The sequence below is a fragment of the Pungitius pungitius genome, chromosome 2 (genome assembly GCF_949316345.1).
Source record: "Pungitius pungitius chromosome 2, fPunPun2.1, whole genome shotgun sequence".
NCBI lineage: Eukaryota > Metazoa > Chordata > Actinopteri > Perciformes > Gasterosteidae > Pungitius > Pungitius pungitius.
The window spans coordinates 17,161,226-17,174,325 of record NC_084901.1 but is presented as its reverse complement, the minus strand read 5'-3'; the positions used below and the strand labels follow the sequence as shown (position 1 = coordinate 17,174,325).

General features: G+C 46.3%; 1 protein-coding gene across 1 annotated transcript in view; it reads right to left on the bottom strand.

Moving 5' to 3' along the window:
* Positions 1–12,893, bottom strand: part of glra1 (glycine receptor, alpha 1) — a 65,566-nt gene extending 52,673 nt beyond the window's left edge. The window contains exon 1 of the mRNA XM_062558671.1: positions 12,413–12,893. Within this exon, the coding sequence (XP_062414655.1) occupies positions 12,413–12,483 (71 nt within the window). The 5' untranslated portion in view covers positions 12,484–12,893. The remainder of the gene's footprint in view (positions 1–12,412) is intronic.
* Positions 12,894–13,100: the final 207 nt, after the last annotated feature.

Sequence of the window (13,100 nt, the reverse complement as noted above, 5' to 3'; positions counted from 1 at the left end):
GGCCACAGAACGAAGCAAAGGCAGCCGGATTCGACTTCTCCTTTTTTGGGGGGGGGGGGAATTTACACTTGAATCATAAAGTCCATGGAGCGAAACATCTGACCTTCATCGACCCTCTGGCGAGACACGTTTCCATAGCAACACAGAGAGTTGGAAGGTGGTAAAAGTGACAATTACTCACTGCTAGGAGGGGGTAGGGAGGGGAGGGGGGGGGGGGCTGAGGTGCATCGCCGCATTAAGCTCTCATAAATTAAAATGACCGATGATACAGTCGATCGCGCTGGAATCCGCCGCCCAAATGTAAAACCGGCCAACCGTGACTTTCAATATGTTAAATCGTGACGCGCGGCGTGATGAATGGCGCCATTAGCGATTCACAAACACGCAGCGTCGCTTTATCAGGAAAGTGCTGATCGGAATCACAGTCCCACGGATCCCTTGTTAGCTCCCCGTCTCACCGTGTTTTGGTGTGAACGATTCGAAAAGCACACGCCCACTTTAATCAGGTACCCACAATCGTATACACAATCACACTTGCAGAAGAAAAACATTCCACACACAAACACACACACTGTGTTGCATATGCACGGCCACATACACACACACACACACACACACACAAACACACCGACCTTCGGAGAGCTCGCCCTCATCGGTGAGAAACATCAGAAAACAAATCATGCAGGCGCACACAGGAGGCCGCTTGTGTGTACGTGTGTGTGTGTGTGTGTGTGTGTGTGAGACGAAGAGGAAGAGGAGGAAGGAGGAGGGTAATGGATGAATTTTGGCTGCTGTCCCCTAGTTACCAGCCGCTCGGGTCACCCTGCCTGTCAGGTCACTGGCCAAGCGGCCTGCAGAGTAACGTGACCTCCTCCTTACACACACACGCACACAAACACACGGGCGGAGTCTCCGTCTGTCTGCGGCGTTATAATGATGATGTTATAAGCGGGAATAAATCATCACGCTGGTAACGGCATTTTAACGATCATAGCGGAGGTAAGTGATGACGCCGCTGAAGAAAGGAAGGCGACGTGATGTTGAATAACATGAACAGCACTTTGCGAATGATAATGACAGCGTCACCCTATGCCGGCCTCCGCCTACATGAACTAACACACAATAATTAACAGAGCTGCCGCTGGAGGGATATTGGAACCAATAAATGGACGTTTCCATAATTAGAATATGGGGAAAAAAATTAATGTATTCATAAATGTAATAATAGCCTTTTTTGCAAGTGCATAGTACTATTTGCAGATCATTTTCTATTGCAAAAGAAATAGGAACACAAACGTTTTGAATGTGCACATGAAGGTCCTTCCGTAGAAAACCAAACAATCTGTCTGTGCATATTTCCGCTGGAAGGGAATAAGTGGAGTCTGACGGATGAGGCCCTCGCACGTCTGCGGCGCGATGATGGTGCCGCTGATGATGTTGTTGTGATTGTAAATCATAACAAACATAATTTAATTATTACCATCGTGAGTGATGATGTGTAAGATACCGGCAAAACACCAATCGTTGATGGGAGCATTAATCAGATCGCATCGCCGTGGTGGTTTCGATGACTGTCACAACGTGTTCATTTGTTAACCATGTGACCTTTGTTAGCTTGTAGCATGCTAAATGACAAGTTATTTCTTACCCTGGATTTCTGCTGCTATTGGTTGGAAGTTGCAAATCTTCTTGTGTCACTAAAGTTTACGTAGTCATAAAACATATCTTTAGGAAAGAAGTTTTTTTCTGTTTGCTTGTTTTCTATATTCGGTAAAGCTAGCTGTGCTCATTTAGCGCCCGCGGCTATACCTACAACAATTGTTTGATGTTATGGATAGATTTCCTACAAAATCAATGGTCTAGTCCAAGTAATGAAGAATCTCAAAGTATAAAAGGACCCAGAGGAGGCCGTTGTTCTTTCAGGTAAACTTTGATTTAACACATAGCTAGCTTAGAATTAGCTAACTTTGCTGCCTAAATAGAATTGATTTGCTGGCTTTTTTTCAAGATATCACTCAAAGATTTGTATGATGATGTATTATCAAGCAAAGTGAAGGTCTGTTCCATTTATTCAACAATAAAACTTTTAGTTTCATCCGTCCGAACATCAACGTTGACTTTGTGTCCCTGTGTGAGGTTGAAGCTCAGCTTTCTCGTTGAATGAACCCAGCAGGTCACGGAGGGGACAAGAGCATTTTGAGGGACTGAAGTGACAAACACCGCCGAAGTGTACCGGGGGTGTTTGTGACTCATTCTGCTGACTCGTGATTCAGTCCGAGTCCTCTGGAAAAAGGATGAATCCGGAGCACATTGACGCGCTGATGGAGGCACGCTTTAGGCCAACCGGGACCCAGCATGCATCGAGGGTTTTGTGCAGCCTTTCAAAGTCGGGAGCGTTGACCTTTAGTGGGTTCGACTCACACTTGGGAAGGGCATCTTCAAATGCCAGCGCATCATTTGTCACACCTCAGCGTTCTATCGAAGTCAGAGGTGTCGGAGACGTCACATGGGAGACGAAGGTGCTCGACTGATGTACTAAAAGCATTCAGCACGTTTTTACGGTTTTAGAGATCGAAACGAACACTCTCAGCGCCATCGCCGCCGTGCCTTCAAGAAGAGGGATCAGAACACGCTATTGTCAAAGGAGAAGAGAAGAAAAATGGTGACTAACGAGAGCTGAGGTTCCACCGAAGCCGAGGAACGAGCCTCCATCTTTCTCTCTCGGACATCATTATGACAAGCTGAACCGCCCTCATTCGCACTCGCGGCCTCCGTGACCTCAAGTCTTTGCTCGTGACATTTGCAGCACATCGGTTCCTTCCTTGGAGACTCCTGTGTGTCCTCAGCCGACTTCCCCAGCGGCGGAGGTCACATGTCTGCGGGCCGACGCTAAAACGAGATGATATCGTCCGAGTCTCTTGCCCTCACGTGTGACCTGATCTGATATTTGAGACTAAAAAAGAAAAAGCTTTTCCAGCTCTGTTCTGATCTACAATACAGATTAAACATATCGGGAGGAATTTAAGAGGGAGTCACCGCTTGCTTTCCTTTCTTTTTCAGTAACGGTATCTTCTGGTCATTGGTAGAGGAGACTGGGAACAGATGTGGAGACTGGTTTACTGGCCCGATCCGCGCTCTCTCAAAATTCAAACACGAGCTTTGAAAAAGACAATTTAACTTCATAACCTTAAACAGACAGTGGAGAGTCGGCTTTAGCTTTGAGAAAACACAGAGGTTTATTAAGCTGTGAATTATTCCTCCGTCCAGACTGACGGAGCGGAGCGGGTGGGTGGGGGCTCTCACACCGACGGGCCACTTTGTGTTGCGCTCGTTGTCACAATAACGCGTGTTTGCGTGTCGTTGCGTTGATCGCTCTCACGCGTGTACGTGAAACGCCACACCCGCTTGTCTAAATTACCTTCATTAGAACCGTTTAGAGCAAAATGACATTTCCACAGCCGATTACTGGCGGTGTGTTTGAACGGTGAAGGTCAACGGGGCCTCGTCGAGTGGACTAACTGGAGTGGGGCTCCGTCCCTGAACCACCAGCGATCAGCTAGCGGACCTCTTCCGATAACGAAGGGGGGGGGGGTTAAGCTAATTAGGTGTATCGGAGATTATCTCAGCGCCAATAAATCCTGCCCCGACGTGACCAATCTGAGCTTAATCCTCTTTATGATGACGGCAACTGGTGGTATCAAAAAACCCAAACTCCCCCCCCCCTCCCTCCGACCTTCCCCAATTCCTCTTTGCGCACAGAGCTCGCTGCAGACGATACAACGGAACGCAAACCCTGTGTGAAATTACCTCTAATGACGGAACAATCAGATTAGCCACAGACCGGGATTACACAAAGATAAACGAGGGGACAACGTGTGTGGGGGGGGGGATTTATTAGTAGAAAAAAAGGTTATGGTTTGTGTTGAAATAACGTCAAAAAGTAATATAACAGTAACTATGTAACTTCACTAAATAATCAACATATAACAAGTGGAACAACATTATGTACGGTTATGAAGTCGACATTTCCTTTTGGTTCCATGTGGGACAGGAACAGATGTTTCCAGGCTGAAAGTTCTGTGTTTGTTTTGCCGTAAAACAACTGGTCCAATTTAGGCATCAAAAGTACTTGGTTAAGGTGAGAAATGATCAATAACGTAATATTTCATGATTTTGGATAAAAGCATCAAATGACATGAAATGTAACATAGATACAAAGTTCGCTTCTGACACAAACATGTCTCCTGGCTGAACGTTGTGTGTTTGTAAGACCCACATCTCCAAGCTGCTGACTTGATTTTTCAGATGTTATATTTGGTATTAAACCACAGTAAAGGTAGCCATTCCTAGAAATAATGTTTCTTGACACTGGTCAGCAAAACGAGTTGCAATCCCTCAGTTTGAAAATTAAAGGTGTTTGTAACATTTGCAAGAACGGCGGGTTTACAGATCAAATTGTTACTTTTTTTCCCCATGAACAAGCCGGTTAACATAACAATCCACCTCCCACTTTGATGGGCCGACCGCTTTTAATGTCTGCGGTTCTAATATTTGAAAAGTAGGAGAGCACTCAAATCGAAGCCCTTCACCCGCTGATTCTCTCCTACAGAGACTCTTTCTGACGCGGCGCCGACTCCCCAGCGGCATCCGTCGGGAGGCCGCAATGAGCCGACGGAGCACTTTGCAACGGCAGCGTGAAAAAGCACATGTGTGGCAAATGACGCTAACGACGAGCAAGCCAGAGCTCCAGCAAGCACAGCGGCACAGGCCTGGACCAGGAACAGACAAACACACACAAAACCTCTGCCAAGAGCTCACAGGTTGAATGAAGACAACAAAAAAAAAGAAGATGAAGATGCTTTTAAAAGATATGCAGTTGTCAACACCTGGAAGTGGCACGCAGCCAAATAAGACTTTCATTTGCGATGGATGATTAAAACAGAAAATCGAGATATCTTAAAGGGGTAAAGCATTAATTGAGAATAGCACTTCAGCAGGGGGGTAACAGTCCGCATTAATATGTTATCGTTTTAAAACTGTTCACAATAATTTGGCATTTTTCGGCCTCTCTAAGGGAGACTGTTTCAGTTTCAAGAGACGGACTGTATTTAAGTACAGTGCTCGTAGTCATGGTAACATTACCCATTGGTTCGTGGACTACACCGTGAGCAGTCATCATTTTTGGTATTTTGTTTCGCGTGCTGTTACGCCCTCAAACAGGCTTTTGAATTGGTGTGTTTTTCGCAGTGCCTTCATTGCTATTCAATGACGTACAAACACACACACACACACAGACCTTAAGAGACGGGAATGGGGCCACTGTGGATGATCACAACTCGATCAAAAGCTCTTCCGAGGCCTTTCCATCTGCTTTCGTTGATAATCTTCCCCCTGAGCGTCCTGTTCTCCCGCTTTCTCTGATCAAAGTTCGGATTTGCTTTCATTATTTCAGATCAATGCTGGCCACAGCTACTTCGGCTGAGGAGGCGAGGAAGAGAAGAAAAAAAAAAAACGCTGAGTCGTCCTGAGCCAATGTCTAATATGCCCACAGCGGGGGGGGGGGGGGGGGGGGAGCCAGAGCGGGGTGTGGGCTAATGCGAGGCTCCAATCATTAGCCTTAAGTGTTCCTCATTATGTTCCTAAAGCCTCTGAAGACCTGGATCCCTAATTGATCTCATCCTGGCATTTAGCAACACTCAGGAAAGCAAACGGGCTGCTCGCCTTTTTCGTGGCACGGACAGATCGAGGCTCGCCCTGCAAACACTCGCTCACCGCTACAAACATGTTCAACGAGGAACTCCTCAAAGCTAGCTTAGCCTAGCAGCTAGCTTAGCATAGCGGTGCTTTAAGTGGTCCGTTTTACACTCACCCCCCTTCTGTTTGGCACTTGGAGGAATTCCTCCGTCTTGCTTGCAGCTAGCTTGTCAACTTCCGTTTTTTCTTCGGCAAGTAAACCAAGGCGCGTTAACTGCGTTACAATATTTTGTCGCATTCATCTCAGCCACAGTAATCGCATAGATTAACGCGGTCTTGTTGACATTTGTCACGTAAATGAAATGACATACATACATACCCTAAGTAGCACAAGCTGTTTTCCTGGAGTGAAAGTGTTTGTTTGTGGACCTGCTTGCTTAAAGATGCATGTAGTCACGGAGGCCTTCTGGGTCCTCAGGAGTCCACCAACTTTCACAAATTTCATGTGATATTAAAGCTTCCGAAATGAAAAAGCTTTGAAGGCAGGCAGTGCAATTTGAAGTCTATATTTAAAATACCAAATGTGCAGAGTTTTGGACCCAGAGGGCTGCAGCTCGCTCGCCACGAGATTCCTCTGCAGCGTTCAGATTTACTCTCTATTTATGAAAATAAATAATACATTTCATGATATATATATGTAAACAGCAACAAGTAAACACTTGTTTTGTAGGAGTGTAAAGGTATTTGCTAATATATACAATGATACATATGCTACTTCATGTAACTTGTAAACCACTTCTCACAGGTTTTGTGTCTTGATATAATTAATAATTTCTAAAATACACAATTTTCCTTCATATGCTGTGAATAATAGCCTTAATTATAAACTGTAGGATTAAAGGAATTTCTAAGCTGAAATCATGTAATTGTATTGACCGGATTACCATGACGATGATCATTAAGCTGCTTGTCTGTTAATAAACAAAAACCCAAAACAGAAAACTCGAAGGCTCCTCCCACTCTCTTCTCTATCTAATCAGCTTAGAAGCAACAACACAACTGTATCTGCACATCTGTCTCATGCTGTTGCTGTCCAACTCCACTTTAATTACAGAAATGCACTGTAGAGCCAAACATTTCCAGGAATTCACCTTCTGTCCAAATGAGTTACATTTCTGAGGGAGCATTGATAATATACTCTTGTGCACATCTGTCTCCGTCTGCTAATCAATAATGTATTATCATACATCAAGTTTTGGAAATGAACCTGCCGAGAAGTTAATTATTGTAGGGACGGTAGCGAACTCCACCGGAGCAGTCGATGGTTTCTCATTTGGGGAGTTGTGAGATTGATCTCAGAGGAAAATAGAATATATATATATATATATATGTGTGTGTGTGTGTGTGTGTGTGTGTGTGTGTGTGTGTGTGTGTGTGTGTGTGTGTGTGTGTGTGTGTGTGTGATAGGATTTGTTCTGATGGGAGATGTGGGTGATAAATATGGTCCGGTCACCTACAGAACAAATGAAACCGCCCTGAGGGCAGGTTCATAAATAACACAGTGGCTTTATTTTGGCCGGACCTGGAGTGTATGCTCACTGACAGCGGGTGATCCCAGAGAGGGTGGAGGAAGGGGTGGAGGACGAGGCGGAGCTCCACACCTTTCTGCGGGGTCCTTGAGCGACGGGGATCGAAAGATTGAATTCATTCAAAGGCTCCTTATGTCGGGCTGTTACCATTCAATGCATTGTAAAATGTGTCATCTGACGACGTTTTTATAGCGTCGTGAAATGCTGCCATTTCAAGAAAAAGCCGCATGAAATTCAGCTACATTTCATCACACATGTGAGTCAACATGTTGCATGTCTCGGGCTGCATTGCATTCTGGTATTTCAGTGTCAGCTGACTATACGTAAATAGTTTTGGTCATATTTGAGCAGATAAACCGTTTTGTGACTCATATCTGACTCACAATAACTCTGATATGATATAAAAGCATCAAAAGGTGCTTTGTGTCAACCTGTGAAAACATGTTTTTTCACTTCAACTTCACAAAACGACCCTGAACAGGCCCTTCTCTTTCCGCCGAGAAAAAGCCTGCGATGGCGACGGCCATCACTTATCCACTATATAATGAGCCCCACATCTAGAAATGTTACAGATGTGGCTGAAGGTCGAGCCGCCTGTCACGGGCCTGTTTTGGGGACCGTCGACGTTGTGGCTGACCTTTTATTTAATGAACAGACCCCAGGGACCTTCAGTCTTTTGTTAGTCACTGTTCCCTGTAAAATTAATTTCTGTGTCGGTTTCAATCCTTCCCGTTCAGGGTAAGGACTTTTATTTAATATCAACAGCGTCTGACATCCAGGGCTTCCTTACTTTGTCAGAAACGGCGAATGACCTTCTCTAAATCGCCAAATTTCAACATGAATTTATTTCACGAGCTGGTCAAGTCGGATTTAATTTACCCCGCGATGTGATGAAGGTGTGTGTGTGTGTGTGTGTGTGTGTTTAGGTGTAGTGGTGTGTAGAGAACCCCACATGCAGCTGCGTTTTCATGGCCTCATGGTCATCTCAAGGTTACCTTCCAGCAGCAGGCGGGGAAGTATTGGCCCTTCTTATAGAAACCACAGATTACATCGTCCTTATAGATCGTACGTTTCCCCCCTCCGACAGCTACTTGGCGGCGCTGCCCCAACCAAATCAGCCCCCCGTATGTTTGCATTTTGTGCTTCAATGGACTGCTCGCTGTTTCCACTCGAGAGAATAAAGGAGTTTTATTGAATATAGAAATCCATAAAGGAAAAGGTTTATTGTCCGGGTGGAGATGAATAGTTTTGATACTGAGGGGCGGTTGCATGCTCGTGTTCACAGTAAGGATCAGCCTGAGCACCCAGAAACGAGAGGGGCGATCAATCGGCGTTATCACGTCGAGGCGGACATGGAAAGGGGCACGGCGCCATATCCGAGGGAGGAACTAGGAGCGCTCCTTTCCCCCCCCCGGGAGGATTCTTTTTATTTGTTGCGGTTGCTCTGCGACAAAACGGAGCCGCGTGAACACACGGAGCCTCGGACGTAAATCACCGGCACCTGATTAAAAAAGAGAAACGAGGCACTTCTCCGCCGCAGAACCGAGACACTTTCACTGCGTGGATGTGTCAAAATCGGGCCAACGCAAATTTCCCTCGAGAGGACTTGCACCTAAACATCTGGGAAAATATCCAGGCCAACATGAAGCAGTTCTACCTCTAGAGCCTTCGCCGAGGCTCCCCGTGCCAACTCATAGAGAGGTTCTGCTGCCTGATGGGACAGCGACCTGTCAATCATTCTCACCAACTGATCCCCCTGGCGCTAAAGGTCTGAGCGGCGGCGGCGACCCCCTGGCGAACGTTTGATCACGTGTCGTGATGACGGATGGCGTCTTCGTGTTGAGAGCCCGTCAGCAGGGGGTGAGCGTTTCGGATGGGTTTGGTCGGCTCGTTAGCCGCGTAGCCGCTCGCCCGGTTAGCTCACGATCAATCTGCTGTCCGAGGTGAATTCACGGTTCACTCATCCGCTGCTTCTTTAAGATGTAGAATACTGCCCTGTAATGTATGCGTCCATCTCAGGCAGAGCATGAACCGTGGGATGTTAGCTGGATGTAACGCTCAGCCAGTGGACCGGTGGTCAACTACTTTTTATAAGTGAAGATCTCTGATTTAATGTCCAAACATACCCAAACATGCAATGCAATTCCTGTTACTTTACATCAAAACCCCTCCTGTGATTAAACATTAAGCTTTTAATTTGGAAGGCATTGATCTCTTAATCAATAGGGTTCTCATCCGGAGCGAGGGTCCAAGGACAAGATGATGAGCTGAATTGTGTTATTTTAAGACGAACACTAACCATCCAAATGTTTGTCGTTGCGGAGAGTCTGTGAGCAAATTAAATATGTTACACTACAGAGAGCTTTCACCCAGGAGGACGCTGGTAGTGACCCTCATGAAGCACTTTGCCTTTGGGTTGCCTAAAAGAGGTGTCGTCATTGTAGAACTTAAACCCATCAACATCCTCATTCAGTTCAATGAGACGGTGTGTCCTAACCTTTGGCGGGTACCGTATATTTCATTATGTTTTCCTGAGGTAAGGAGAACAGGATAAATCCAACAGAGCGATAAAGTAAAGAGGCGGTGGGTTTGGTTTCGCTGGTGTTTTTCAATCTGGTGACAGTGATTTATAATACATTTGTTCATTTTGTTCAAAAGGTCCCACCTTCAGTAAATAGAAGTGGAGACGTGCTGACAAAAGGGGGGAATCTTCTCAAGGGATTCAGATTTAAACCGGAACACGAGATTAAAGGTTTTGTTGAGATAAACAATATCCTGCAGGTCCAATCTCTAAAATCAAAATGATCTCCCCTCCGGCCTCTTTGATGAATAATGACAGCGGGGAGAGAGAGAGAGAGAGAGAGAGAGAGAGAGAGAGAGAGAAAGAGAGAGAGAGAGAGAGAGGGTATGTGTATTCATCAGGTCCTGCCCAGGCCATTGACAGGCTAATCAATGTTTAGTAATAAGACTGAATGTGGAATGAGGCTAGGGGGGTGGGAATGGAAAGAGATATCAATTAAAAGGAGGGAACTGAGTCCTGGCCCGAGGAGCTGAGACGGCAAAATACCCCAACTCTGGTTCATTAACTAAACAGTGTGTGCTGAATGCAAAGAAACCTCCAACCCCCCCCCTCCCTCCAACCGTCTGTGAAGGGACGCCGTACTCGATGGAGATGAGGGAGTCGCTGTAGCAGGTAATGCCTGTGATAGTTCACATTAAGAAAAGCCTCCGAGCTTCCAGTCGCTCGATGCAATGAAGCGAAAACACGCCGCGGGTCGGAAATGCAAAGCAGGACCCGCATACATCACAGAGTATTGCATCCAATGTGCATTCAGTGTAAATTGGGAGGAATAGGTATTCTTTTAGTACTTTACTTCAACTAAAACGTGGGTCATAAAAACATGATTTGGTCCTAAGTTTGCAAACTTGCAATGGAGAGATGTAAGAAAATAAAGGTAACAACCAGTCTATGAGAAAATGACTCTACTCTGATTTATTCACTCAGTAAACATAGTTTCAAGTCTTCTTCAGTAGAGCATGTTCATTGAGTCCATTATGGTCCATTGAGTCAAATACACCATGCTTTAGGGCGGGGCTACACAATGATTGACAGCTCTCTATGTCGTAAGATCTAATATGGTAATACTTTCATCGGTTGCAAAAAAACAGCAATACGGCGTCTGGCATAATCCAAGATGGTGGCTGTAAAATAGCTGAACTTTAGGCCTAATTAGTGACTTCACCATAAGGATGCCCACTTCTCATCAACAGTCCATATGTTTCCCATCATGCATCATAATCTATTAGCCTGTCGGTTTGTTTCATTGGTTCAAACTGTCAAACGCCTGGTTATTAACACTGGCTACAGTCGTTCAAATCATAAAAGGTATAATGAAAGCCTTCTCGCGCTTTTTCAAAGTTTCACTCAAATGAAGGTACTTCGTTCATCACTTGGTACCAATCATCGCACAGAAATATAGGTTTTTCTCCTTCAGATGAAGAAGCAAGGTGTGAGCTCAACAAACTGTGCTGCTGTTCCTGGTGATCCCAGGAGATCTTTTTTAAATGCATTCACCTTGTTGATGATGCATCAGGCCAAACACCTCTGGAATCTTCCCCTCTACTGACCCATCCACTAAAAAGCCCTCTGATGTCATCCTCTGTCTTTGATCATTCTTCTTTACTGTCATTAAAAAAAGAGAAGGTTCCCCATCAGGGTGAGCTTGGCCACTGGAGGCGCATTTTGAAAAGGCACCTCTGGAGGCACGCAAGATTGAGTGAATGTTGCTTCCAGCAAAGAGCTCCACTCACAACACATATTTGATTTCTCAGAGTAAAGAAAAGAGAAGCATGTTTGGCTTTTTGTTGACAGAGTTTAGCCTCGAAGTACAACCGAATGAAATGTGCCTAGTCGATTAATGGATTGCTTGTAATGAAAGAAGAAGTTACAACCCAAACCCATCACAACTCATTGTCTTATGGGACCATTGAGACAGATGAGGAAGGGGGGGAGAGGTGAGGGGTGGGGGGGGTCAGGGAAGGAGGGCAGTAAATTTAGAAGAACGTGATTCACCTTTTCACCGTCTGTGGGTGGAAAAGTCTCCTTCGACACATTCGGCCTCCTCACAGCAAAACTCCACACGCTACAACACCAGTGTGTGTGCGTGCGTGCGTGCGTGTGTGTGTGCGGGTGTGCGTGTGTGTGTCTGCATGGACATTACTCACTGCCTCTGCACTCATAAATAAGAGCATCATGTCAATGCCACATGTTGGCGTCTTCCTGTCTCCTCACATGCCTGTTGACACTCTGGAGGAGCACATTGTGAACGCTAGTGGTCGCTGTTTGCCTCCTCCCCCCCACTCCATAAAATCCTGTATGGATTCACTGCGACTTGATTCAATCCCGTGCGGGCTGACGTGCACATGAGCATCAACGCACGCCACCTCAAAGACAACTTTCACAAGAATCCTGTTGGATTCCCCCCCCCCCCGTGGACCCTTCTAAAGGGACCTCGGGTTTCCACTCACGTCGCAAAGCAATAAAAATGCAAATTCCAATGTTATCAAAATCCACAGCATATTACACACACATCATGATTATGGGAAGTCCATTTCATGCCTCTGCTTACCTGAAAAACACAACCGTTTCCCACAAATAGATCCACAGCGCGTTTAGTCGGCACATTTTTGCCAGTCTCATTTTGTTTGGAGGGGGGGGGGGCGTGTGGGGGGTCGAGGAGGGTGCAGGTGTTGCTGACAAGAAAGGTGGCGGGGTGGGGGGGGGGGGGGGTCACTTCTCTCCAAAAAAAACCTCCAAAAAATCCTTTAGTGTTGGAAAAGGAGAAGGAAGAGGAGGAGAGGGGAGAGGGGGGTTGTGTTTTATGACCTCCAAGGTGAGCCGGAAAATGTTTGTGTGTGTGTGTGCGTGTGTGCGTGTTTCAAATCCCAGGGTCGCCGGTGCTGAGCCGCGGGATGCTCATGACCTCACCGGCCATGGAATCATGCTCGTGTCCGCTTCTGCGCGCCTTTAGCCGCCGCCAACGTGAACCCGGCGGGAAAAGAAAAAAAAAATCTTCGAAATCCAACCCCTGAGATTGCGTTCAGGACCACGGACAGAGGCACCGGCGGGAGGGGGAAAGGGGGCGCCGGGGGCGGGGGGGCTCGTCCAGGTTTTTCGGATGGGTGGGAGGGGGGAGAGAGAGAGAGGGGGGGGGGTCGCGAGAGGAGGCTAGCCGCTCACAGGCTGCTGCTAATTGACACGCAATTACAACCAATTACTCTTAAGTCCAGTCTGTGCGATCCACAGCGGTTGCAGAG